Raw genomic sequence first — 27,730 nt, 5'->3', positions numbered from 1 at the left:
GTTCCATCCATATGTTCAGTTTACAAGGTTCTCAGCATTTAAGTTTGCAGACCAACAACTAAGGAACCTGGGAGAAGTTCCAAAAGAAAGTAACAAGAAAAAAAAATGGCTACATGTTTGGAAAATGTATTATACAGAAAACAGCCTAATAAAACTTTTCTTGTTCAGGGGGTGGGGAGTGACGGTAAGCAAACAAACCAGAACCAGTAAGGGAGCTGGCGTTGGTTTTCATATGAATCAAGGGTCATTTCTTTAGTAAAGGAGAATAATGTCTCTGTTTCTAATGATATCATTAGAAAGATAAGGCTAATATCAATGATAATGAGAGTCAGATTTTTAAAAGAATCATCTAAACCATACAAGTCCAAAAGCAAGTAATAACTTGGCAAGGAAGCTGTCGAATCGCTGCATTTAGTGATCGTAACAGGGTTGACGGGCATCTTTCTCAGAGTTTGCATACGATGTTGCCCAGAAGCATGCTGGATAGCTTACAAGGTATTTCCAGAGTCCTGTCTAAAGCATCGGGCTTTGGAAACAGAGCAGGTGGGGTGGCAAATGTCTACAAAGGTGCTTCTTCTCAACTCAAGTGTATTCATTCTGAAGTCTGTATATTCTATTGATGGTTCCAGTATAGAAGACATGGAAAGAAAGGCCAGGATGACTGAGAGGAATATTTTAGACCTACCCTGAGCATGTGACCCCAAGTAGAATTCCATAACAACTTTCTACCTGCACAGAGAATGGGGAATTACATCAGAGTAGGCCAATAGTTACTATATGATAAGATGAAATAACACAAATGCTGTACACTGAGCAGGCAAGCAAAAATAAAAAGAAATTAAAATTGAAAGAAAAAACTAAAATTAAGAACGTTCACAGTTTTAGCCCATGTGCCTTAGCAGTGAACGTGGGAATTGACCGCAAGAGATAGATGATGAAGATGACAAAAAAAAAAAAAAAAAAAAAAAAAAAAAAACCCAGGCCATAACTACTTCCGAAACCAGTAAATACTGACTGCAGTCACGAAGAACCTTCTTTGGGTAAGTCTGGTATGCAAACAACAGTCACATGGGGTATACTCATAATATAATCGATAATCATTCAAGAAACAAAACTAACCCACAGAGTTTGGTTTGGCCCAAGCAGGGTGGCAATGCCAGGCAGAGTAACAGTGATGGCCTTTCAGCCATCCAATCAAGTCTCCAGAGGACTCAAATTTACCCACCTGTCTTCAAACAAAGCTCGTCAAAATCATGGCAGCAACTGCTGTAGCTCTTGCATAGATTATCACAACGACACTCAGGGGGTCCAACCTCTTGAAGTTCAAAGCATCTGCCCTTGCATGATCCAGAGGTGTTGGTCCAGGGGGAGTCCGATAACACTGCAAGATACAAGAAGCAACGGCAATGGGATTGGGAGATGGGTCATGTCATCATGGAGAGGGGGCTGGGCGGGGGGAGCAGAGAGTGGTGACGCGGTCAGGCTCAAGCTGAGCAGCCTAGCACCCTCACCTGCTGGCTATGGACCCTGGGCAGGTCGCTAAACCTTCTGTGCCAGTTTCCTCATCTGTAAAGTGGGGGGATTAATGAAAGTAACTGGAGATTATAACGAGAATTCAAGGAAACAATCCATGCAGAACACTCAGCAGTCTGCCAGACACAGAAAGTGCGATGAATGTTGGCTGTCGGTTTTATTTTACTGTTTACAAGTATTATTACTACAAATCTGGGAGGGTGAGTGTCTCTGCCAATAGAGAAGAGAACATTGACGTATACACTTACAAACAAGAGTTCGTTTCCCTCTTTGAAAATCCATAACTTTTTGTAAGGAGATTTGAACCTAAATGTTCTGAGAACAGTCTGAACATAGGGACTGAAAGGGAAGACTTGCAAGATCTCTTCCAGCCGTTCAATCTACACCCAAAACAGAGTTACACAAACACAAACACCACAATCTCAGCTTGTAAAAAACAAATCCTCTTTAGTTTCTATGATACGTCCGTATATCTAGAAATCTCAAGAATCAACTAAAAATTTGGGGGGAAAACCAGTGAGACAAAAATTCTACATATTTGTATGATATAAGCAATTAAGTTCAAAATTCAATGGAAGTCCCATTCATCACAGTGCCTCAAAGATACGATATCTAGGTATAAATTCCATAAGACTTGTGTAGGGCCTCCCTGAAGAACACATTAAAACTCTACCAAAGATGTTTTGAAAGATTTTATTAAACGGAAAGATACACCATCTTGGAGATAAAGATAATTAATATTATAAAAATATCAGTTCTTCCTCAATAAACTTAAAGATTCAATGCAACCACAATAAAAACATAAAGAGGAATTTTTTTTAAACTGGAGAGGATATTAAAAGTTTATAAAAAATGAATATACGAAATGAAAAACACTGGAAAGGAAGAGTAATTTGGTGAAGACTAGATGGTAAAGTATATTCTCAAGTTAAATAATTAAAACAGTTTGTACCAGGAAATAAGTAGATCAGTGCTGGAGGTAGGGATGGGAAATAGAGCCAAATATATGAGAATTTATTTATAATGAAAGCAATCGGAGAAAGAAAGAAGGATTAAACAGGGGGTGAAGGAAAGATTAATTAGTAGGTAGTGCTGGAAGAACTGGCTGACTGGAAAAATTTAAGCTGTATCCTCATCCTAGCTTACAAAATTATTAATTTCTGATGAATGGAAAGTGTAAGCAGTGTCCTACCTGTTGCTAGGAATGAAAATTTTTGTAAAATAGAACACAACTTGGAAATGCATATGAATCCTTCACCCAGAAATGCCATTACTGGGAATTCCCCTCTTGTGTATATTTGCAAAAGTTTGCCAAGAAATATGTACAAGAATCACCGTATCCTTAAATGGAATATTGCCCAGCCCTTAAAAAGAAGGACTCCGATCTGGATGTAGGCTAATATGGAAAGATCCATAAAATATATTAACATATATATTTTTTTAGAGAGCAAAGTGACAGAACAGTCTGATGGTATTAACTATTATGTATTATATTTTGTGTCAAAAATAGAGGTAAAGAGAGCAATAGGGATATAAATAAATGTAAAAATAAAAACAGAGCCAGAGAAGAAAGAGAGGGGGCAGAGGCATTGAGAAAACGTACAGGTATCAATAACCTTCCTCCCCCCTCCCCACAGGAAACTCTTTACAGGAATTATACTGGAGTAAAATGACTGAGAAAGAGAGAAGCAGAGGGATTTTTTTTACCTTTCTATCTATAGTTTGAAATTTCCACAATTTTATAAATGTCTTGTTTCCTTATCTCTCTCTCTCTCTCTCTCTCTCTATATATATATATATACACACATATATATATACATATATATACACACACACATCTGTGTGTATGTATTATTATATATATAATAATATATTATATATAAATAGCTTTACAAATGTTATTGATGACATGCTATGTATAATCTTATTTCCTTATTTATGTTTATGAATTTCTCATTTTCTTTCAATTGGCATGCATTACTTTTAAAAACAAGCAAACATAAGACGCAGGTGGGGAACAGAAGTTAAATAACATTTCCAGGTTCACTGAAGCCCTTTATCTGAACATCCCGTTCATCCCTCAGTCCTTTGTCCTTTTAAAAGTCAGAGTCACCCAATCCCAGGCTTTATGGCATCGGATCAGTTCAAGTAAAGCAAACAGATTCACTAGACCATGAGATGTGAAACGCTTGTGCATGGTTGATTCTGGGATGTTGAAATACATACAAACCGCACCAGCTCAGTTTAGGAAATAATGTCAGGTTTCCAGTGCAGTGCCTTACCTCTGGTTCAAAAACCACATTTTTCTATTGACTTTGGCCAACCTACGAACAGTCATGCTGGGCCATAAGAAACTGTGGGGGGAGGAGGGGTTGAGATGTGCAAAAAGTAAAAATAGAGAAAGCCCTATAGTAAAAAAAAAAAAGATAAGAAAAATGCTTATAATTGAATTATTCCTTTTTTTAGGGTACCACTTAGACAGTAGCCATCTAATAAATCCTGAGCAGAATTCATTCCCATGAGCTGCATACATAAATATGCTCAGCTATGCTTATCGCTGAGATAATGCTAACAGGTCCAAAGGCACATTGTTCGCAGTAATTGACTTGTCCTGTCTTCTCTTCTTTATGGTGTCCAGCCTGCATTTGAAATATTCCTCCAATCATGCCCTTTGCTTTTCCATCATCACAATCTCTTCCCTATTTCTCTCTTTAGTTTCAAAATATCTGTGTGGATTTTTAGCCATTTTAAACCTTTCTTCATCCATGCTAGTTACGTGATTTTTACGATATTCTTACAGCATTGATTATTCTCTGACTGTATCCCCCACTTTGTTTTTGGAAATAATTGAATCTCACTCAATAGCTTTCCCCCTAATGAAAATCTTCTTTGCCAAACCTTAAACGGAAGACAGCTTCGTTAAGGAAGAGTTGCAAACACACAGATCATAAAAAGTGTTGGACTCAAGGTTTACCAAGTAAGAGTAAATTCTGAAATATGGACTAGGGACACATATGTCAAATTCATTCTTGGCTGGCTTGGACTCAGCTGACAATGGCAGTGAGAGAAAAGGGAAGATGAATTGATCCTTGTAGTTCTTCCAATCCAATAATCTTAAGAATTTGAACTTCGGCACCTCTTTTAATCAAATCAGGTGAGAGTCGAACCACATTCCCTTTGCCTTTCCAGGGCCTATCCCACCCCCGCCATCTTTCATAATAAGCTCTAATCCCCACACTTTCATAGCCCTGCAATCATCCGCCACATCTGGCTCTCATTCCATGCCCATGTCTCATGTCCTTCCCCCCACACCAGCCTGAGGACAGATTTTAGGTCTTCAATTTTTATTGGAAAATTTTAACCTGGTTCCATATAGATAGATTCTCTGACTTATATGTCTAAATTCTAAAATCTGAAAAGCTTTCCTTTACCTGACCTAAATTAGGAGAACATCAATCTGACCCCTGGGGGTCTATAATTTATTCAACGGTGTGATGAAAACTGCAGGATCAGTGAACTTGCGGTGTCTCATAATTACTGAGACTCCCATAAAAGCTTGAACCAACAAGGAAGACAAAAGACAAAAACAAACACCTCAAAAGGATCGAAAATGTGTGATAAGTATGGAGGTTTAGAATTTCATACAAGGCATTTGCCAGTACTTTTATGAAATTCAAATTCTATTGCTGCCTTCTTAATTACATATTTAAATGTTATTTTGCTTAAAGACGCAACTCCATTCCAGAATATTAAAAAACTCTTAGAGTCTATATAGACACATTCTCTTAAAATAGGAACTTCAAATTTTAAAACATGTATAAATGTACATATATGATAGGCATAAGAAAGTACTATAAATTTCTTACTTTTCACAGAAGCATTTCATGATCTAAAAAACACCAACATAAAAACATGATTTATTACACTCAAATTCATGATCCTGATAGAAACAAGTGAAATTATTTCCCTTAATTAAGTAAAATCTTATTTCTAAAACATTCCATCGGGGTGCCTGGGTGACTCGGTTGAACATCTGACCCTTGATTTCAACTCGGGTCATGATCTTGGGGTCATGAGATCAAGCTCCACATTGGGCTCCATTGTCAGTGCAGAATCTGTTTGAGATTCTCTCTTTCCCTCTTCCTCTGCCCCTCCCCTCCACCCACTCTCTAAATAAATAAATAAATAAAATCTTTCTAAAAAGATAAAATAAAAAAAAATTCCATCTTACCACACATACAGAAGCGGTATCATAGAATTCTGGTGCCATTTATATGGGGGAAACTACCGATAATTTAATAGGCCATCGGAAAGAACGTAATTCATGACAAGAGTTGTGACCTAAACATGAGTTCATCCTGGACTCCCAATCCTATTTTCCTCTAAATCCCTCTGCAAAATGGAAATTTTCGGATTTGGATGATGATCCATGAGGGAAGCAGTACTTAAGTTTGAAAACCTTTAGCTTCCTAAAGCTGGAAGACTCTCTCTTCTCCACTTTGTGTGGTGGCCCTGGGTGCAGGGTTTGAGATATGGCGCCCTATCTGTCCCTCCCATTCTCTGTGGTCCTTAGCCCGAGTGCTTCCTGAAAGTGAGAGGAAAGCCTTGCAATGGGTTGTGGGCTGTGGTTACCCCGCCTCCTGTTTAAGAGCACTGGCACAGAACTGGTTCTGCTCTGTCTGCCTGCCCTGTCTGAAGTAGAAACCACAGGGAAAGGAGGCGGTCAATATGGACGACATTCAAGATGCTGACCAACTCTCGCATTTAATGCCGTCTTATGCCTCTTCTGGGGTATATGATTCATCCTTTCTGGTCATACTTTCTTGTACTGCAGCTGCCATGTGTTCTTGATGCTATTGACCTCATCCCATAGTGAGCACCGCTTACATACAGCCTCCATGTCAGTATCTCCACTTCCTAAAGACATCAGTTCCTATAAATACCCACTGCGTTGGCACCGCTGTTCTCTCCTCTCCATCAGATTCTGGACCAGCTCTCGTGGACAACTTTTCCTGTACCTGGGAACTTTTCAGACACCTGCACTTTTAAAGCATTTATAAACACAACATTCTCATGTGGAAAGATCTCGTAAACTAGAAAAAAACAAAACACAGATTTCTATGTGACGTAAATAAGATAGGTTAACTTTAATTCAATTTTTTTAAAAAAAGATTTTAGTTATTTATTTGACACAGAGGGACACAGCCAGCGAGAGAGGGAACACAAGCAGGGGGAGTGGGAGAGGAAGAAGCAGGCTCCCAGCAGGGCAGGGAGCCCGATGCGGGGCTCGATCCCAGAACCCTGGGATCACGCCCTGGGAGGAAGACAAATACTTAACAACTGAGCCACCCAGGCACCCCATTAATTCAACTTTTAAACCCCTCAAGCAGCATTTATGATGGTAGTCAGTACAGTATGTCTGAATGGTTTGCAAATCTGCTCCCAAACAACGAAATGTTGTCATCGAAATCACAGGTATCGGCAACTTGAAAAGGTAAAAATTTAGACACTGGCTTTTGAACATAAGTGAAGATAAATTAGATGTATCATCATATACTTAACACCTTATATTCTCATCAACCCTAATATGGCATTTTGTTTTCAAAAACCTTTTCCGATAAAAAGGCAACATTATCCCTGTTTTCCTGGTTGGAAAATCAGAACCCTCAGGCTAATCTGAGCTAGCAAGGGCCTGGCTAAAATTTTAGATCATCTGAATATAACTACAGTACTGTTTTTGTTCACAAAGGATTTTTCAAATTCTGTACATAGGCTATGAATTTGATGAAGACATGATTTGGAAAGGTTTTTTAGTTTGAGAATCTATGTGGATATCTACTGAGGACTGAGATTTCTGGTTCTGGAGACGAGATAGAGGATTCTGTACAGTTTTAAGATGAATGAAAAATCCCTACTCCAGAGCTCCATTTAACAAAGCCCTGAAAGACCTGTGCCCTCCTCAGATTCTACTTCAGACACTTTTATTCCATTTACTTAAAACACCCGCTGACTCAGGGCACCTGAGTAGCTCAGTCAGTTAAGCATCCAACTCTTGATTTCAGTTCAGGTCATAATCTCAGCGTTGTGAGATCAAGTCCCGTGTTGGGCTCCATCCCTGGTGTGGAGCCTGCTTAAGATTCTCCCTCTCCCTCTGACCCCCCTCCTTGTCTCTCTCTCTCAATAAATAAAGAAAGAAACAAACATCCCTAACTCTACATTATATTTAACATCAAGTCCCATAATGTGATCTTAGTCATGACAGTTTTCCTTCCAGAATCATGGCTGTTGTATTTGTCAGCTTTGCAGTTTCCTACATGCTACTCTTCCATCATCGAGACAGTTTTTTATTGCAGAATGAGATTCTCAAATTTATCGGATGAACACCAACCTTCTCATGCCTCTTACCATTGTTGTTTTCTCTGCGATTCACAAAGACTCACTTTACTCATAAAGCTGTGAGAGACCTTTTATATTTACCCACGAATTTCATTCACATTCACACCCTTTTAAGCTTTGGAGCCACTAAAAATGATGACGGGTTGGTTTGGGGCTTTCGAGTCTCTATTAACCGGTTATTCACAAGCTCACAAACTTCCCTGTGTCTTCCAAGTATTATGCTGCTTATATTTCAAGGGATATCCCATTTCCATCTGGAGACTGAAAGGGAATCTATCACAGACTTCAGTAAAATCGCCTCCACTCTCACACCACAAATGTACACATACACGCATATACACAAGTGCATGCACACACACCTGTATACACATAAATTCACTTGCAATCTTAAAGGGAAATCAAGCTGGCTACACCAGTTGTGTGCAACAAAGACGTCACACTCATGCCACTTTTTACTTACCTTTTCTTTGAAAAATGTATTCTAGTCATCCCATGCACATGATTGCCCATTATATTTACCCAATAGAACCATAATTAGCTCTGCTCATTTCATATCTCCTAATAAATCCATAGATCTCTTCTCATCTGGCAGAAGAAATCCTATTCTACCATTACTTCCAATAGATCACTAGGTCCTAACAATAAATCCAGCGAACAAGTGTGCTCGTTAGTTAATTATAACAGTCTGTTTGCACTGCCACAGCCTTGAAACTCACACCCCAGTCCATAGTACAGCAGGGAGGGTCTGCCCCGTGCGTAGAACATTCTCACCTATTGCTGAGGACTCTAAGGAACTACGTTTACTAAGCGAGAAAGTGCATGCTTTTGAATGGGAGATCTTGCTCTGGTCAGCCTGAAGCTAGCCATGTATTAATACCCTTTGTGTTCCCGTTGGTCAAACAGTCTGGAAGCACTGAGCTTCCCAGGATTTCTTTGGGACACGGAAGCATTGTTGAAAGTTCGTATGGCTGCCTTTCCTTTTAGTATCTTGTCCTAATACATATATAAAAGTTCAGCCGATGTTTTCTGATGCGAAGGCCTTGCTGACAGATGTGCATTGTTTGAGGGAGGCCCTTTCTAGGCACATGGAACATTTAAAAAGATGAACATGACTAAACTCTCTGCACTCTGCTCTCATCCAGTTTCCAAAGTATGTCTCTGGTCTTTATTCAGGAGAAATCAACCATTGGTACCTAAAAACCTGGCAAACTACAGCAATAGAAAAATTACAAATAAAAAGTGTTTGGGCATACCTAAATCCTAAAACTGAGACTTAAAGGGCATTGCATCCCAACTAAGCTTCAAAAAGGTAGAATTTCCACTTAAAAAATCATTTTAGGAGATACCATAAAGGCCTAAAATAATCAATGATTTAATTAAAAAATTCAAGAAGCAAATATTCTGTACTATATTTAAGATCACTTAGACGTATACATTATAATATAGATTGTATTATTTTTACAGAAGTCACATAGACTCATAGCTCTTATAGCTGTTTCTTACAGCATATGGAGAAAATTATACACAAAATATATTTAAGGATTAACAAATCTGTCCTATGCTTTTCAAGTTCTTCAGTAGAGTGCACACAAATTCAAGAGTGAACAGAATAGACGGAATCATGAGCTTTTTTTTTTAATCCAGAAGGAAAATTAGACATCATCTAGGCCTGCTTCTCATTATATAGCTAAGGACGCAGACATCACAAATGACTTGCCCAAGGCCACACAGCAAAATTCTATGGATCCCGGTTGTCAGTCCAGAACCCTCATGTTTCCCAAAAAGAGCCAACTTTGAAAATAATGAGTGACTTGATTTTACACATTCATTAAGAAAAGAATCAGTTTTGGCTGAGGTAATATATGACTATGAAACAGAAAAGAAATTCCTTCTAGGATGCATTGGGAAGAACCAGGAGTGGGCTCACAAGCTGCTAGCTTGCCCACATGACGATACTAAGGATCCGATCCCCCTTCCAGTCTGGGCAGTTACAGTCAGTGCTAATGGGAATTATACTTGTCTAGAACAAAAAAAAAGAGATCTTTGAAGAGAGCATTTGTTACCAATAAACACAGGATTCTCCAGCCCAGTGATCTCCTCTCCTCTCCCTCGACAACAGAAGACAACTCACTTTGTCCATTTGGCTCCCTGGGGGTGCAATTTTTATGATGTATTTTCTCACTTTTCACCCCAACCACACCCCACTTTGACTCACTAAACTACTTCTAATATGATTCTTTCAACCTTCTGGCGTGACTCAAAAGCAACTTACTTGATGCGTGGAAGACCTAGTACTCCATCAATATATGTATCATGACTTGGTTAATAAAAGTTCATGCTGGCTCAGCAGAGACAGGTGATTGACTTTTAGATCAGACGGGTCAAAAAATACAGAGAAATTCAAAATCCGCAGGAAGGCAGACAAACATGCTGAGATGTCAGAGAAAGTCAAGAAAATATTGCCCCCTAGAGTACCCATTACTTAATATGTAATTTTTATTTATAAAACCATCAGCAGCTCCAATTTCCAGGAAATTAACCAACTCATTACTTAAGACCTGGTCAGTTAAGCCCCCTCGGTGTGCACAAGGAGCTCCTTTATAAGAATTCCCACACTGCTTATGGTGCAGTGTATTGTAAAAGGAAACTCTTTCACTTTGGTTCTATTAGTTAAGTCAAGGTACACTATTAAAACTTACCTTTCCTTAGGCCAAAAGAGAAAACTGGGTGTAAGTCAATCCTGTATGTAAGCTCTTCAAAGCACCTCCTCTCTTTTATATTTTTCCAATTTTAGGTAAATCTTAATCTCATCTCATAGTCCTAAATTCTGAAGTTTCAGAAAGACAGTTCACTGCTTTTTTTCACTGTCACTCCTATTTTTTTTCTTTTGTGTGTGTGTGTGTGTGTGTGTGTGTGTGTGTGTGTGTGTATCAGAAATTTCTGGAGACAAATACTACCTCTTATATCACGGGACAGTAAATCAAATTCATATGTCTCCAATATTAAATCAGCACCTGTTCCTACCACTTCTCTCTTAGCCTTGTCTGTTAACAAGAGTTTTAATTTTATCTTTACATTTATAAGTTCCAGAGCACAAAGACTGAAATAGCCTTTCTCACGGAGTGAGCATACATGTTCTCATAATTAAAACCACATTCTCTCACCTGAATTATACACAGAGCTATTTTTACTCCGAGGAAATCTAGGACTCCTCTAGTTATCCTGCAAGACTATCTTAAGGTGCATTTCTTTAGGGGCTTATACTGATGATCAAGTGCCTAAGAGTTTAAAAGGACTGACAGTGCGAACAGTCACTACACTTACCTGTAGGAGGGCCTTCATCCCATCCTTCTGCCCTCTTAATTCGATTTGCTGTGAATCCTAAGCAGATATTGACTCCAACAGCGAAAGTGAACAGGGATATTACCTAAGGGAATAAAGAGATGGAGGTGTCAAGCCAATTAGTCAGATGACATGAAGGCAATTCAAAGGACTTCAACATCACCACCCCATCCTACAACTTCCAAAATGCACCAGAAAGAGCTATCTTCATTTTTAAAACAAAAAGAAAAATCCAAAATCAGGAACTGTTTCTGAACATCAAGTCCTTCCCCCTCGCTGCGATGCCATCATCTCTCCTACCTGATAGGACCGGAACCGGCTTCTCCTGGCCATGGCAGAGGGTTCTTGGAAAGCCTTTTGCTGTGTGCTCTCTTTTGCCTACACTGAATGCACCGCTTTTTGGGGCTCTGAGTTCAGTCTATTAACTACAAGTAATCCCACCTGGGAGGTTGACAGCCTCCTCTGATTTGTCCGGAGCTTGATTTCATCACGATGGGTTCACAAATGGCAACTCTGAGCCTAAGAGGCTTGAAACATCCCTCTCCTTCTCTCCACCCCCTTATCGGTCCCGCCCCTAACACACACACACACACACACACACACACACACACACACGCACACTTTCATGTGGTTTCCTCTGGTAACATGAGGGTTTCTTATGTTGCTGTGGCCAATAACAGTGCATGTTCATTTTCCTTCCCTCACAAAAACAGGGTTTTTAAAAAAGAAACCAAGTGTACTTGATCCGATAAAAATGAAACAGAGCTGAAAAAGGGTTTCCACCAGCTTTAAGCTTTTAAGGTTTACAATGTAGTTATTCAATGTAGTCAACCTCACAACTTTATTTTTTTTAAACAAGGAAAGGTTTATAATTTATAAACCTAACAACTTTCCCTGTCTTTCCCATTTATTTATTTTTTCTGGCAGTTTAAATGACCCTGTCCCTACTGCCACATTCTCAGCTACTCCCGACTACTCAAATATTTCTCACGATAAAATCTCCCAAGATTGTAACTAACACAAGAGATAGCATTATTTTTCCTCGTGTTGTTGTTAGCGTTTAGAGAAGTAACTTTTATCAAAATACTGGGAATGCCAGCTAAGCAGCAGAGAGTCCTTCTGCCCTGTGAGGAAGGACAAAATAACTTCAGCCTGTCTCTTCTTCCTGAAAAAAAAAAACTGTCAGCTTGGTTTTTATTGGGGGGGGGGAGGGGGGGAGAGACGGATGGGGGGAGGGGCTGGATGGGGACGCTTTATTAGTGATTGAATTTAGGAAGGAAATCTCAACGGCAGCAAGAAGTTAGCTTTTAAAAATTGTTTTCCCTGATTATTTCCCAGTTGCATTGTCCTCTAGCCCCCAAATGCTGCCCTTTAAGGCTGTTGTAAATGTTAAAAGTTTCTTAACAAAGCATTTGGCAACCAGGAGGCTTCTAAAAGAAATCAAGGTCTCTAAATCTGAAAGTTATTTAAATATCGTCTGCTTTTAGGATTCAAAGGAGGGAAGAAGGCTTGCCTTTGGTTTCCCTTGCACCAGGCCCAGGGACCATCCATCTCGCGCTGAGCATATGTGTGTGCGTAAACAAAACAGCACTTACATGCAACAAATTACTAACGGGGCAATGGCTCGGCTCAAATCAAACATGATAGCACAAAAGCAAGACCTTGTTTATAGCTGATTGCACAGTAGGCCTGGGTTTCATTATATATTCTAGAATTCAGTAACAGCTAATGGAGAAAAAGAAAACCCACTGTCAAACTTTAAGTCGCCTTTCTTGAATCCTTTCAGCTTTGCACTCTTGCAGAGATGTCAGGCTTATGGATTTTTCTACAGAAGTCCCTTGCTCTAGCTTCTGTGCCGCACTGAAATGATTTGGAGTTGGGTATTTCGCAAGGCTTATGAAAGATGTTAACCCCATGTAAGAGTCTTCTACTCTTTATGTTCGATTTCAAGATGCAGCATTGCTTTCACAGCAGAAAACAATCCACCGAAAAGGAAAAGTTCAAGGCAAACCTGGGATTGCCTTGCATTGTATGCCAACACTGTTCCGCATGTTCCCCAAAACCCTGCTTCCCCTTCTCTCTAACCTCCCTGGCCCTTGCCAACAACTTTAGATTCTGTCTGACATTTGATTGTAGAAACCCAGCTTGAGGATAATGAAGGCTCCCCTTGGGGGAAAAAAAATAGACTCAGAAGCTGAACATCATCCATTAATTTTTTTTGACATTCAGCATAGCTGTGCAGGGGGAAAAGCCGTAAGTGTAATAGTCGCTCCATAATTGGCTTCTGTACGGCACTTGCTACCAATTATCTAAGAGGATTGAGCTCAGGCATTATTTCCGTCAACTGTTCTGTCAAGGAGCTTTGTCTCCAGGTCATTGTGCACATGGAACTCATTAAAACACACATATTCACGAGTGCACACGTGCACACACATGTGCACGCATACACACAAACACACACACACACACACACCCCATCTAACCATAGTTAAACAGAATTTTATTACAAGACATCATGATGAATTACGTCTCAGAGGGATGACTGAAGTCCCTACAAAACACAATTACCTTCCATTATCTAAAACTGAGAAAACTAAAAAAATCTGGAAATGCGTACCATAGGTCTAGAAACTCAACTAAGTGACTGGAATGTGGTCCCAAACCTTCTGTAAACACAACCCAATCAAGAAAGTCTACCTGATCTGGAGTTTAAGATTTTGGAATAATGTCACCCATGGTTGGGTCAGTAAACAAGAAAGGGTATGAGAAAGACTAAAATTAACTTCCAGAATGGCTTATTAATCCAGCCACATGTCAGAGAACACTGCCCCCTGGCAGAAGAAAACCCAGAACTGTAACAAATCTTGCAACAGCCTCGGGCCTTAGAAATCATTCTGTGGTTTTCAAGCTTTATTGGGCGTAAGCATCACCCCAGGAGCTTGTTTAAAATGTGGATGCTTGTGGCCTACTCCCCAAGATTTGGATTCAACAGGTCTAGGGGGCAGGGCAAAGAAAGGAGGATTCTAGAGGCCAGACAAGAATTTCACAATAGGTTATTCTGATACAAGTAACCTAAGGAGCACATTGAGAGAAACAGAGCGTTGGAATAAATTATCCTGAGTGAATTTATGTCCTGCATGTTGAATTGCTTGGTCTAATTCATAATGTAATTTTAATATATTATTAAGAGCATTCACTATTAATTGGACATGGAAGTCGAGATCTCTTAGTGACACACCATGGCAGTTCCTCCATGGGAATCATCTCCAAACTGGAAGCAGCAGAACAGCACTTTTTTTTACTTTGCTGGTGGCACAAAGCAGCAGTGTGTGTGTTGCCTGATTGCGATACAGTAGTTGCATTTATACTAACTAATGCACAGTCTATCTTTCATGAAATAGTTCTGTGAATCCTTGTTCCCAAGCCCTGATTAAGGTAAGAGGGCTTGAGGTTCGCAGTGAGATTGGAAAGATACATAATTGAAGGTTGTCATTCTTGTCCCCTGCGGTAATTACGAAATTTTCATGAACCAATTCAAACTTTATCTATATCCAGTTGCTCGTGGTGCAGGATTAACTGCATAATGGTGTCTTGACTCGACTTAACACTATTCCCAGAATACTTCTGAGACGCTGGTGTTACGCAATTACTGATCACCTGATTTTTCAGTGGTATCACTCAGCAGTAAATACAGCACATACACTAAGAAAGAAAAGAGCACCCACATGTATTCTATTCTCCCTAGTTTATTTTAAAACTCTTTGAGCTGAGTCTTGTTTTTAAATTGTGCTGTGGTTGCAGGCTATTAGAAAATTCAGGAGAAGAACAGGACAGCAGTCTTTGCGAAAGGGGTTTACCAATCTAAATTGAGCAAGAAATTATGGTGGCTAATGGAGGAGCAAGCTGGCTCAATTGCTCCCGCAAGTCAGGACTGCAGATGTATGTAAAGTAGACACCACTTAAGATTCTAAACCACAGATGCAAGGTTTTATGGGTAATCTATGGCCCCAGGAGGTTCTCTGGTGGAGAAATAGCATACATCTATTCAAATGCAAACAAGACTTGTGTTATTAGTTATTACACAATTGACAGCTGAAATCAACACTGGCACATCTTTCAATGACTGCAATTTATATAGTAAACTTCTATGCATGCACAACATTTATTCCCAGTGGAATCTAAGTGTACGCGCCCCACCGCTGCACCAGAACAATCTCTATCCTCTAAGAATATTCATTCATTGCACAAATATTCATTAGGTCCCACTGTGTGCCAAGCACTGTTCTGGGCCCTAGTACTGTATGCGGAGCTAAACCAAGTGTAGCCCCCTGCCCTCCATATCAATCAAATAGACACAGAAATAAAAGTAAAATTGCAACTGGTTAAGTGTAGAAATGTAGAGATAAATGTTGCTATGAGAACGTATAATTCCGGATTGATCTCGTCAGGAGGGTCACGGAAGACTTCGTGGACTATGAGTGGAGCTGAGATGTGCAAGGCAGGTGGGAGTAACGAGGTTAAGAGAGGAGAAGATTCTAGACAGAGCGAAGAGGACGTGCAAAGGTTCTGTGCAGGGTGGAGGGGAAGCACACCCAACGTATGAAAAGACAGCTGGTCTGACTAGAGTAGCAAGAGCAAAAGTGAGCGTGGTATGAAATGAGCTGAGGGATTAGTAGGGGCCAGCTCAGGTGGGGCTTCATCTGTCACGCGGGGTGCTAATGCCTTTGCCCTACAAGCGATGGAAAGCCTTAAAAGGGCTTAAGCATGTGACAGTTTACTCGGATTTTGAAGGATGAATCCCTGTAGTGTATATGAAGTGGAGGGAGTCAAGAACGGATACGGTGAATCAGCTGGGAGATGATGGCGTCATCCAGCCGGAAGCTGGTGACGCCTGGCACCAAGCAGGCCATAGTGGTGGACAGGGAATACTGGGAGAGTCAGAGGAAAGACCCATTAATGAACTGGGTAAGGAGTGAGGGGCAGGAAGGTGTGAAGTATGACTCCTGAGCTAATGAATTTGGAATTGGATTGTGATGACCAAATACATACTCAGTAAAGTCACTCCTTCCATTTTAATTGGATTATAAAACAGATGTGGAGGTATGTACCCACTTGCTAACACTCTAGAATTAGTTCAAATTAAGGGATATGGCTAATAGCTTCAACACATTTGTCAGTAGTTTTAAAAATCACCTAAGTGATTTAAAAATCACTTTAGCTCCTCTGAAAGCTGCCTGCTGAATTTCCAGGCACGTTGACAAAGTCGTTAACAGTTGCTAGATGGCTCCCCGCGCGTGCGAGAGCTCGTGGGAGTTTTCATGCGCGCGTCTGCTTTGTACGGAGTGCGGAGGAATGCACTGCACGGATGGCTGCGTAGGTGACTGCAAAAGAGCCCTCTACCACAGAGCTGAAGGCTCACCCTTTGCCTTCCCATCTCTCACCCCTGCAGGCTGCGAAGCTACTGGCCATTCCACTTGCAGATGAAGAAACGGAAGCTCCCAGAATAAGTGACATCTCCAAGCCAGGTCCAGGAACCAGGTCTCCTAAGTCAGCTTTGTCCCCTTCCCACTCTAGTATGACGTCCCTCTGTTACACCACACGAGGGCCTCGAGTCGACACGTGCAGAAGAACGCAGCTGCCCAGACAACCAACGCACCTTCCAACTTCACTCCTTCTCGTGAAAACCTGCTGCAATCCTTGCGTCTCTTCTTTCTTATCAGACACCATGTCTACAGGTTCTAGTTACTGATTCCTGCTACATCCTTTCTCAGAGCTGGCTGAGCAGTCACTAATATCTAAATTGACATCCGATGTGAATATTTTAGATTCTCCCCTCATCTTCATTCTTTGGGACACACGTGGGCAGTTTTTCTCACAACCAATGGCTCTAGCTGTTTACACCCTCCACCCCCTTCAAACACCCTTTCTTTGAGACCTCTTTTTTTTTTTAAGATTTTATTTACTATTTATTCGACAGAGATAGAAACAGCCAGCAAGAGAGGGAACACAAGCAGGGGGAGTGGGAGAGGAAGAAGCAGGCTCACAGTGGAGGAGCCTGATGTGGGGCTCGATCCCATAACGCCAGGATCACGCCCTGAGCCGAAGGCAGACGCTTAACTGCTGTGCCACCCAGGTGCCCCAAGACCTCTCTTTTTTTAATATAAGATTTATTTATTTATTTGAGAGAGAGTGAGAACATGAGCAGGAGGAGCAGAGGGAGAGGGAGAGAGAATCTCAAGCAGACTCCACGCTGAGCGCAGAGCCCGATGCAGAGGCTCAGTCTCATGACCCTGAGATCACCATGTGAGCTGAAACCAAGAGTCGGCCACTTAACCAACTGCGCCCCCCCCCCGGAGCCCCGAGGCCTCTTAATTCATTCCCATTCATTGCCCAGAGAGCCCAGCATAAAATGCAAATCTGATGATTTTCCTCCCAATCTCAAAACCTTCAGTGGCTCCCTATCACGGCAGTTCTCCAAGTATGATCCCTGGGCCAGCAGAGTCAGAATCACCTAGGAACTTGATACAAATGCAAATTCTTAGGTCCTACCTTAGATCTACCCAATCAGAAACTCAGGGGGCGGGGTGAGTAGAGCCCAGAATCTATGTTAACAAGCCCACTGGGTGACTCTGTTGCAAGTTTGAGAACCACTGACCTAAAGCATAAAATCCAAACTCCTTGGCAAGGCAATTGGGATTCTAAATCCAAAAGTAAGTTCCCTGGATTCAGATCCCAGCTGTACTACTGTTTACCTGTGAGACCTTACATTACCCTTCGGCCAACTGCTTCTCCACCCTAAGACTCCGTTTTCTCATCTGTATCCAGATCATAGGATTCTTAAGAGTATTACATGGAATAATCTGTGTGAATTGCCTAGCTCAATGCCCGCCACAGAAGAATGTTTAGTAAATGGTAAATTTTTTAATTAAAGAAATATTTGCTGTGCCTTGATTAAGTTATGCCTTCTCACACATCTATTCTTTAATATATGTTGTTGTTTTGGCCTAGAATGCCCTTCTCCACCAAATCTCCCTGGTAAACTCCAACATATTCAGAAATTCAGGTCAGGTGTCACTCCTCTGTGAAACCCTCCCTGATTTTGCCTCTTCTACACAGAGCAATGGACGCCTCCGCTCTGCTCCGTTATTGTCTATCAATCCCTTTTTAGGCCTCTCCCTTGTGATCTCTTTGAATTCAGGGACCCGTCATCCTTGCACTCCACAGAGCTTTGCATCTTTCCTGGGATATAATAGGCAGACAATAAATGTTTGTTGAAGGAAGTACTTGGTATTAAGAAATTTAAATTGGGGGGCGCCTGGGTGGCACAGCGGTTAAGCGTCTGCCTTCGGCTCAGGGCGTGATCCCGGCGTTATGGGATCGAGCCCCACATCAGGCTCCTCCGCTATGAGCCTGCTTCTTCCTCTCCCACTCCCCCTGCTTGTGTTCCCTCTCTCACTGGCTGTCTCTATCTCTGTCAAATAAATAAATAAAATCTTAAAAAAAAAAAAGAAAGAAAAGAAATTTAAATTGGAACTTCAGTTGAATTTCAATTCTTGCTCTCTTGCTGTACTAGCTGGGTCACTTCAGGCCCATGTTTCTGCATCTGTAAAGCAGGATTATTGGGTGAATTTGGTGATTTGTAACCTTTTTTAAGCATTAAAACCTTATTTTCAAGTAAAATCTCAAAATGAATACCAACATCTAAATTTGGAGCAGCTCTACTTTAAAGTGGGCGGCCGGGGGGGGGGGGGGAGCCAGGATACTGTCCCCCCAGCCACCTCCCCTTCTCCAAGTCCAAGCTAATTTCCACACATCTCCTCATGCTATTCCTCGGTTCTGAAGTCCTATTCTTTCCATGGGGCTCATCCAAATCTTAGTCAACTCATAGCCTTTTCCAAGGCTATGGATTATTAACAAAAATAATATGAGTTCTTATAACACAGGGTTGATATGAAGAGCAACTGACAAAATGCATGTTAAGCAAGTAGCTCATTGCTTGAAACATAGAAAACGTACAAATATTAGCCATTATTATGTACAGGAGGCTAAAGACTACATCTGTTATCATGTTCTCAGCATTCAGCAAAGAGCTGAGCACATAATAGGTGCTTAGTAGTGACATAGGTCCTAGGAAAATTCCTTGACTTTTAGAGAGATTATAAGTAGATTAAAGTTGGAAATGTTACAAACCACCCTTGTCACATTCTCTGCAACCTCAAGAGAAAATGAGCAGCATTTATTTGGCAAAGGGTGAGGTGATTCTGGGGACAACCTTGAAGGCATGAGTTTGAACTACGATGACAAAGACCCTCCATTTGGACTGGAAAGCCCCAAGAATTTGAGCTTCTACTCAAGAAATTTGTTTGAACACAAACCTCAAAGGAAGTTTATGCTTGCTACTGGAACGGCATCATCACAGGCTTAGCAGCGCAATGGGACCCTCTTGGAGAGGAAGCAAAACTGCTATTTCTGTGATTCCCCTTGCAAGCAAACAAGAGCTAGTGACATCCAACAAACTAGGAACAGAAGGGAATTTCCTCTGCCCGAGAAAAGACTTCTATGAAAAATTTACAGCAAACATCATACTTAATGGTGAAAGACTGAATGCTTTCTCCCTAAGATCCAGAACAAGACAAGGACGTCTTCTCTCACCACTTCTGTTCAACACTGCACTTCTAGCCAGAGCAATTGGGCAAGAAAACAAAACAAAAGGCATTCCAATTGGAAAGGAACAAATACAGCTATCTCCAATCACAGACAACACAAACTTGTATATGGAAATCTTAATGAATCTATTTTAATAACTATTAGAATAAATAAATTCTGGAAGGTTGCACAATACAAGCTAAATATTTTTAAAAGTCAGTTGTGTTTCTGTACACTAGCAATGGACAATCTAAAATGAAATTAAGAAAACAATAGCACTTACAATAGTATCAAAAAGTATAAACTACTATGGGGGCGCCTGGGTGGCACAGCGGTTAAGCGTCTGCCTTCGGCTCAGGGCGTGATCCCGGCGTTATGGGATCGAGCCCCACATCAGGCTTTTCTGTTGTGAGCCTGCTTCTTCCTCTCCCACTCCCCCTGCTTGTGTTCCCTCTCTCACTGGCTGTCTCTATCTCTGTCAAATAAATAAAATCTTTAAAAAAAAAAAAGTATAAACTACTATGAATCATTTTAACAAAAGAAGTATTGGATTTGTACACTGAAAACTAGAGAGTGTCATTGTAATACATTATGGAAGACCTAAATAAATCTATGAACATTCATGTTCATAGATTGGATGATATTATTGTCAAGATGGCAAGGAGGTGGAACAGGTGGTCCACAGCATGGGAGAAAATATTTGCAAATCATACATCTAATAAGGGCCTAGCACCCAAAATATATAAAGAACTCTTGCAACTCAGCAGTAAAGAAAACACATAACCTACATTTTTTAATGGGTTGGAATAGACATTTCTAGAAAGAAGATAAATAAATGGACAATAAGCACATGAAAAGATGCTCAACAGCATTAGTCATTAGTCAAATACAAATCAAGACAATAAAATACCACTTCACATCCACTAGGATGGCTAAAACTAAAAACATACAATAACAAGTGTTGGAAAGGGTATGAAAAAAAATTGATATATTTATATCATATTATTGATATATTATTATATATTATTGATAGGTTTGGAAAACAGTTTGGAAAACAGTTTGGCAGTTCCTCAAAATGTTAAACGTAGAGTTACCATATGACCCAGCAATTCCACTCCTAGGTATACCCTAAAGAAATGAAAACATATGACCACATAAAACCTTGTACACAAATGTTCGCAGCAGAATTATCAACTGATGAATGGATAAACTAAATTAAATATATCAGTACAATTAAATATTATTCATCAATAGAAGGGAATGAAGTCCCAATACATGTTATAACATGAATGAACTTTGAAAAAATCAAGTGAAAAAAGCCAAACACAAAGGCCACATATTGTATTATTTCATTTATACGAAACATCTACAATAGACAAATCCATAAAGAAAGAAAGTAGATTAGCAGCTGTAAGGTGATGTGGGAGTGACTGCCTTGGGTATGAAGTTTTGTTTGGGGGTGATGAAATATTCTAAAATTACATAGAGGTGATGTTTGCACATCTCCACAAGAGTAATAAAAGCCACTGAAATGTACAGTTTAAAAGGGTAGATTTGTATGGTTTATGAATTATATCTCAAAAAATGCTGCTTAAAAAAAAGAGAGAGCTAGTGAGATTATCCCTGCAGTGAAGCAAATTCCAAAGCATCTGGACCCACAGGAAAGGAACATTAACCCTGACCTTCAGCTCTCAGGTCAGTGCCTTCCAAGCTGTGTACAGAGTCACCTCAGTTACCCTCCAAACCTTTCAATTAACAGGGACTGAAGCATTTGAGTCGTGGTGTGGACCAATTTTAACCAGCCCCTGTGTGTGATGAAACCCCTTACATTCCTAAAAATAGGAGGATCTCTTTCAGAGTACTTTGGGGCCTCTGCCGTAGTACTTTAATCAAGTTTCCTATTTCCTTTTTACTTTAAGATAAAATGAAAACCCAGTTCTCGCCTACAGATCTCAAGGGGCTTGAATCTTAATGGCAACAAACTGTAATCAGAATTTGTGGGACAGTTGTGGGAATTCAAGAACAATGTCTTGGAACAACATGGATGGGCCTTGAGGACATTATGCTCAGTAAAATAAGTCAGACAGAAAAGACAAACACGGAATGAACTTACTTAATGGGTGGAAGCTAAAAAAAGCTCATAGACCCAGAGGCGGGGGACGAGGAGTGGGCAAAATGGGTGAAGGAGATCAAAAGGTTACAAACTTCTAGATATAAAATAGTCATGGGGATGTAATGTACAGCATGGTGACTATAATTAATAATACTGTATTGTATGTTTGAAAGTCACTAAAAGAGAAGATCATAAAAGTTCTCAAGAAAAAGAATTCTGTAGCCATGTTTGCTGACAGATATTAACTAAACTTACTGTGGTGATCATTTTGCAATACATACCAATATAGAATCATTCTGTTGGACACCTGAAACTATATAATGTTATATGTCAATTACACTTCGATTTTAAAAAATGCCTTGCATTTGAAAAACACTTCTTTAAAAAGAAAAAAAAAAAAAAGCCCTGTGAGAAGAACCAAGCCTCACTCACTCTTCGTACTTTGTGATCAGGAGAACTGAAAGGATGCTCATAGGCAAGGTCACAGAGCTAATGTACCTGTGACTGGGAGAGATCATGACAGCTCAGACAGGGTGGAGGGAAAGGGAAAACAAGTATGCATGAATGGTACCACACCTGGCATGGACCAGACACTCCATAAGTGGTAGCTAATAATTTCCTAGTGCCTGTCCTTTGCCAGACAACATACTAGAGACATCTACATACACATGTATTGCTTTATTTAATCTTCTTTAAAACTTTCACAGTATTATCGTTGTCAATATATGAGAAAACAAGCTCAAATATACCAGGCAACCTTCCCATGTTCAAGGACCTATTAAGTGGGGGAGTCCTCTTTCCTCCATGATTTCCTAATGAGGATTATAAAACTGGCAAGATCTAAAAGGAATGGGAATGTTAACTATTTGCTGGGAGAAATGTGAGTCTATTAAGAGTAGAGAATCTGATAAATGTTTGTAAGTCTTAATACTTGATAATGCCTCCTAATTCAGAATATATCAGAAACCAAAGATTAACTTCTATTCTATGCTGATGTAGTTCTCACCCAAAAAAAAGAATCCATTGGTAATGAGGAAGTGACTGACCAGAACCATGAGCATCATCGCCATGTCATTTCAAGGCTCCTAGGAGATCAGACAGAAGGCCGGTCATTGTCAGGCGATTGCCCTCAACTTTGAGAAACCAAAGTTTTACAAATTCATATAATATTGATTCAAGGCAGAGTTCATGAGCACTCACTACAACATAGGCTAATGGTTATCAAAAGCACACTCTGTCCCAGGACTATCAGGGGTATTGAGAGAAAAAGCATGTTTTAACTGGGAAATATGGAAGTCAACAGTTTGTTAAGATTGCTCTGGTGAGTTCTGTCATAGAGGTATGCAATGGGTATGTGGGGGGGATGCTGAGAATTGGCTCACTCAAGCTCTGTTCCACTCTACTACCAGAGAGCCCTCTTGTCTTGCAGATTTTTTATTGGATGCCTTATAGATATAATTTATATATTCTGCCAGTTATACTCCTGAGATTATCTTTCTGCACAGGATATTTGAATAGCAGAATGGAGACAAGATCCATCTTCCTGCCCCTTGAGGTGTTTCTCTGATAGCAATTTTTGCAAAAGAGAGCTGGGAGTTTTTGTTACCTGCAGGTTCTATAGAAGTCCATACTTGGCCACAGCTCTCAATGACCTCATTATATCCTGGGTTCCTTTAGTAGACAATTACTGCCCAATCCAGGAGAAAAAAGCTCAGCTGAGCCTGGCACAGCCTGGACTCCCATCTGGATTGGGTTCACTTTGGATGTCTCGTTTTAATGGGTCTACATGGGCTGCCTGGGTGGCTCAGTTGGTTAAGCAACTGCCTTTGGCTCAGGTCATGATCCTGGAGTCCTGAGATCAAGTCCCACATCAGGCTCCCTGCTCGGCAGAGAGTCTGTTTCTCCCTCTGACCCTCCCCCCTCTCATGCTCTCTCTCATTCCCTCTCTCTCAAATAAATAAAATCTTTTTAAAAAAAGTCTTAGTAAGTCACCACTTGAGAAAGGCATGACTAGGATGATGAGGAGCCCATGTTACCCAACCCACTCATTAATTCACTCATTCGTTTACTTATTCACCAAACTTTTATTGAGTACCTAGTATGCATCAGGCATTCAGGATGAACAGAACAAAGCCTCTGCCTCAAGATCCCACACTCTAGTGAGAGAAGAAATGTATTATAATGCCAGGTAATTGATAAGTGATAAGGAAAACAAAGCCGAGCAAGAGAACAGAGAGTAAAGGGAGCAGCTATTTTCAGTTGAATGGTAATGAAGGTCTCTCTGCAGAGATGACATCTGAACAAAAATCTAAAGTGAGGGAAGAACCAGGTGTGTCTTGGAAGTTATAGCAAGTGGGGAGGCCCTAAGGTAGCAGCAGCCCAGTCCATTCAGGAAGGCCAGTATTGGGGGGAGTGGAGCAGGAGGAACAATCCCAGATGATCTCAAAGAGGCTACTGGGTACTCGTTTATGCAAGACCTCACAGGTCGCAGTGGAGCATTTGTGTTTCATTTTGGGTGTGATGAGAAGCTGCTGGTGGGGAGGCATTTCAATCAGGCAGTGACATGATCTGATTTGTTTCAAAAGGCTCATCCAACTGGTCTTTAGAGAATGGATATTTCATGAGCTCCCCGACGGCCAATAGTTGAAGAGCCTATGCAGTCTGGGTGCCTTGCACAAATGACAGAAGAAGCTGGGTGTGGTTGTCTCTCTCAAATACTCTAAGGGCAATACAAGACATATGAGTTTTATTTTGTGTACTTCCTCAGGCAAAACTAGAAGTTACAGAGAAGCAAGTTTCATCTCATAAGAGGCACTTTCTAGCAATCAGTGCTGCCAGAGTTCTCTTACAAAAAATGAACTCACAGGCATTACTCATGAACAGGCTGTTAAGGAATTATGGTAAAGTATTGAAATTCAGAGGAAGATGGGCTACACAACATTTTACATCCTCCAACCCTAGGCTTCTATTATCTTCCTCTCTTCTTCAAACTCTCTTAGGGTGGGGCTCCTGGGTAACATCCGACTCTTGATTTCAGCTCAGGTCATGATCTCAGGATTGTGGGATCGAGCCCCACTTCGGGCTCTTTGCTCAGTGGGGAGTCTGCTAGAGATTCTCTCTTCCTTCTTCCTCTGCCCCTCTCCCCCTCAAATAAACAAGTAAATAAACAAACAAACAAATCTTTAAAAAAATAAACTCTTAGGGAGCTGAGTTTTCTCTCTGTAATGAGCAGAAAATAACTACTCAAATTAAATTAAATAACCAGAATTCACTTCTATTTTTTCTGGATAAATCAAAAGGAAAGGTAAGGATCCTTATACGTACTTTGTTCTTACTATTTCATCTCCTGAAGGAAATGTACATATAGTAATAGGCATATAATTGGCATGCACAATTTAATTTATGTCAATGAAAGAGAACACTGGTCAGGGCTAGGCTAAACAAAGGAGAAACACCTTTCACAAAACCATTTGATGGACTTAAGCAAGAGATGAAGCAATCTACTCTGGGTAGCTCTAAAAGACAGGCATAAAATGAGCTGACCTTATACCGCTCTCCTAGCCTTATAGGTCTCTTATAAGCCTTTGTAAACAGAGAGCCACTGCAAAGTTGAAATACAATGACCTCAGCTTGCCACTAGAGTATTATGCAAGAGAATGCAGACGTTCTGGACCTTACAACGTCCCACTAAACTTCTGTGGCTCTAATGAGAGATGTTATACAACTTGTTAATTACTGAAATCCTCGGCTGTCGGGCTTAGTTAGAGTCATAGCTCAGATGCTCACTAGCTGTGTGGCCTGAGTTAAGAAACCTCGCTAGACCTCTGCTTCCAAATATGTAAAACGGGAGTGTTACCAACACCTCCCTCACAGAGTTGTTATGGGGATTAAGTAAAAAGGTCCTTGTGGTATTAATTGTTAATAATAACAGCTACCATCTACTGAGCACATAGAATATGCCAGACATTGCACAGAGATTCTCTCAACAGTCTTGCAAAGTACATATTGGTTTCTCTTCTTGAGAAGAGAAGGCTCACAGAAGTTTAAGTAATTTGCCCAAGTTCATGCAATAATAATAACAGCTACCATCTATTGAGCACATAGAATACGCCAGACATTGCACAGAGATTCTCTCAACAGTCTTGCAAAGTACATATTGGTTTCTCTTCTTGAGAAGAGAAGGCTCACAGAAGTTTAAGTAATTTGCCCAAGTTCATGCAAATTCATTCAAACTCTGGGCTGCCTAACTAGAGTCTAGCTTCTGAGGACTTCTGTTATAGTCCACTATGTTATGATTCATTTAGTTTATTACTTTTTAAAAAAAAAAAAGTCATCCAATCTCACATGTAGAGGGCAGGTGAGGAGTTTTTCTCTTAGTGCCTTTCAGAGTTCAGATACAGGGGCACCTGGCTGGCTCGGTCAGTTAAGCATCGGGCTCTTGATTTCGGCTCAGGTCCTATCTCAGGGTCTTGGGATGGAGCCCCGTGTTGGGCTCTGTGCTCATCATGGAGTCTGCTTGAGATTCTCTCTCTCCCTCTCCCTCTGACCCCCCCCCCACTCCCTCTCTCTCAAATAAATAAACAAATCTTTAAAAAAAAGAAAAGAGTTCAGACACAGAACTGACTCTGTAAAGAACAGTTTCTCATTTTGGCCCCAACTGCAGGTTGGAGCCATTCTACCAGTGCATTCTTTTTGTGTCCCCTCACCGAGCAGCTGGTTCTGCACGCCTTCAAGGTTTGGAGCTGGCTGAGCTCAGTCACAGCCTTGTAGCCGCTGGCCTCATGTAATAGAGCACTTTGCAAAAGATGCTATTTTCTCCTTTTCCCAGTCTTCTCTCCCTTTCTGCTGCTGTTTCCCCTTCTTCCTGAGAATTGACAAAAATTCTCTAACTCTTCTTTTTGCAGTTAATCTCATGTGACCTTACTATTGACAATGACCCAGTTGTTTTGCCCAACGACAACACAGTTGATGAGATGTCAGTGCTAAGGACAAAGATCGCCGCCTGACGGAGCTGGGAGCAAACTTTCTGTATGGGTTCCTCTCACTGCACAACACATTCTGATCATAATAATGGCACTGAGCACAGTAACCCCTACCGGGAGTCAACCACGGGCCAAACATTTAACATAGGGTTTAGCACACATTCACTCAGTCATCCTTTTATGCAGCAAATACTGTTTCAGGCAGAAAAGACACAGCAATGAACAAAAGAACCCAAATGCCTGCTCATGGAGCTTACATTTTGTTGGAGGGAAAAGATGTAAAATATGCAAATATGTCAATTAGTGATAAGAGGTATGAGTAAAGAATAAAACAGGGTGGTGGGAACGTTGAGAACCGTAGTTAGCCCTTGAACCACACAAATAAAGCCATTAGGATTATCCTACTTTACAGATAAAGAGTTTGAATAATTTGCCAAAAGTCATCCAGTGTTAAAACAAGAATCTGCCATATTCTGATAATGACAATAATAGCTATAACAACGGTTATAATAATTACCATCTATGAAGGTAATATGTAGTGACCTTATGTAATCACATGAAGTAAAGAATCCTATTTTATGAGTCAAGAACCAAGACTCAGAGAGATGAAATAATTAGCTCACAGCTACACAGGAAGTGGTGGGGAAAGGATTTACACCCAGTCTGAATGGCTCAAAGTCCCTGATCTTTCTGCCACACCTTGCCCCGTCTGTTGTGT

General features: G+C 40.6%; 1 protein-coding gene across 1 annotated transcript in view; it reads right to left on the bottom strand.

The window, feature by feature from the left end:
• ENPP2 (ectonucleotide pyrophosphatase/phosphodiesterase 2) overlaps window positions 1–27,730 on the bottom strand; it is a 107,292-nt gene that overhangs the window by 66,921 nt on the left and 12,641 nt on the right. Inside the window, 2 exon segments of the mRNA XM_045805743.2 lie at window positions 1,226–1,381; window positions 11,254–11,356. Of these exon segments, the coding sequence (XP_045661699.2) occupies window positions 1,226–1,381; window positions 11,254–11,356 (259 nt within the window).

Source organism: Ursus americanus, chromosome 9 (genome assembly GCF_024610735.1).
Source record: "Ursus americanus isolate L20-20 chromosome 9, mUrsAme1.1.p, whole genome shotgun sequence".
Taxonomy (NCBI): domain Eukaryota; kingdom Metazoa; phylum Chordata; class Mammalia; order Carnivora; family Ursidae; genus Ursus; species Ursus americanus.
This window is presented reverse-complemented; position numbering and strand designations above follow the sequence as displayed.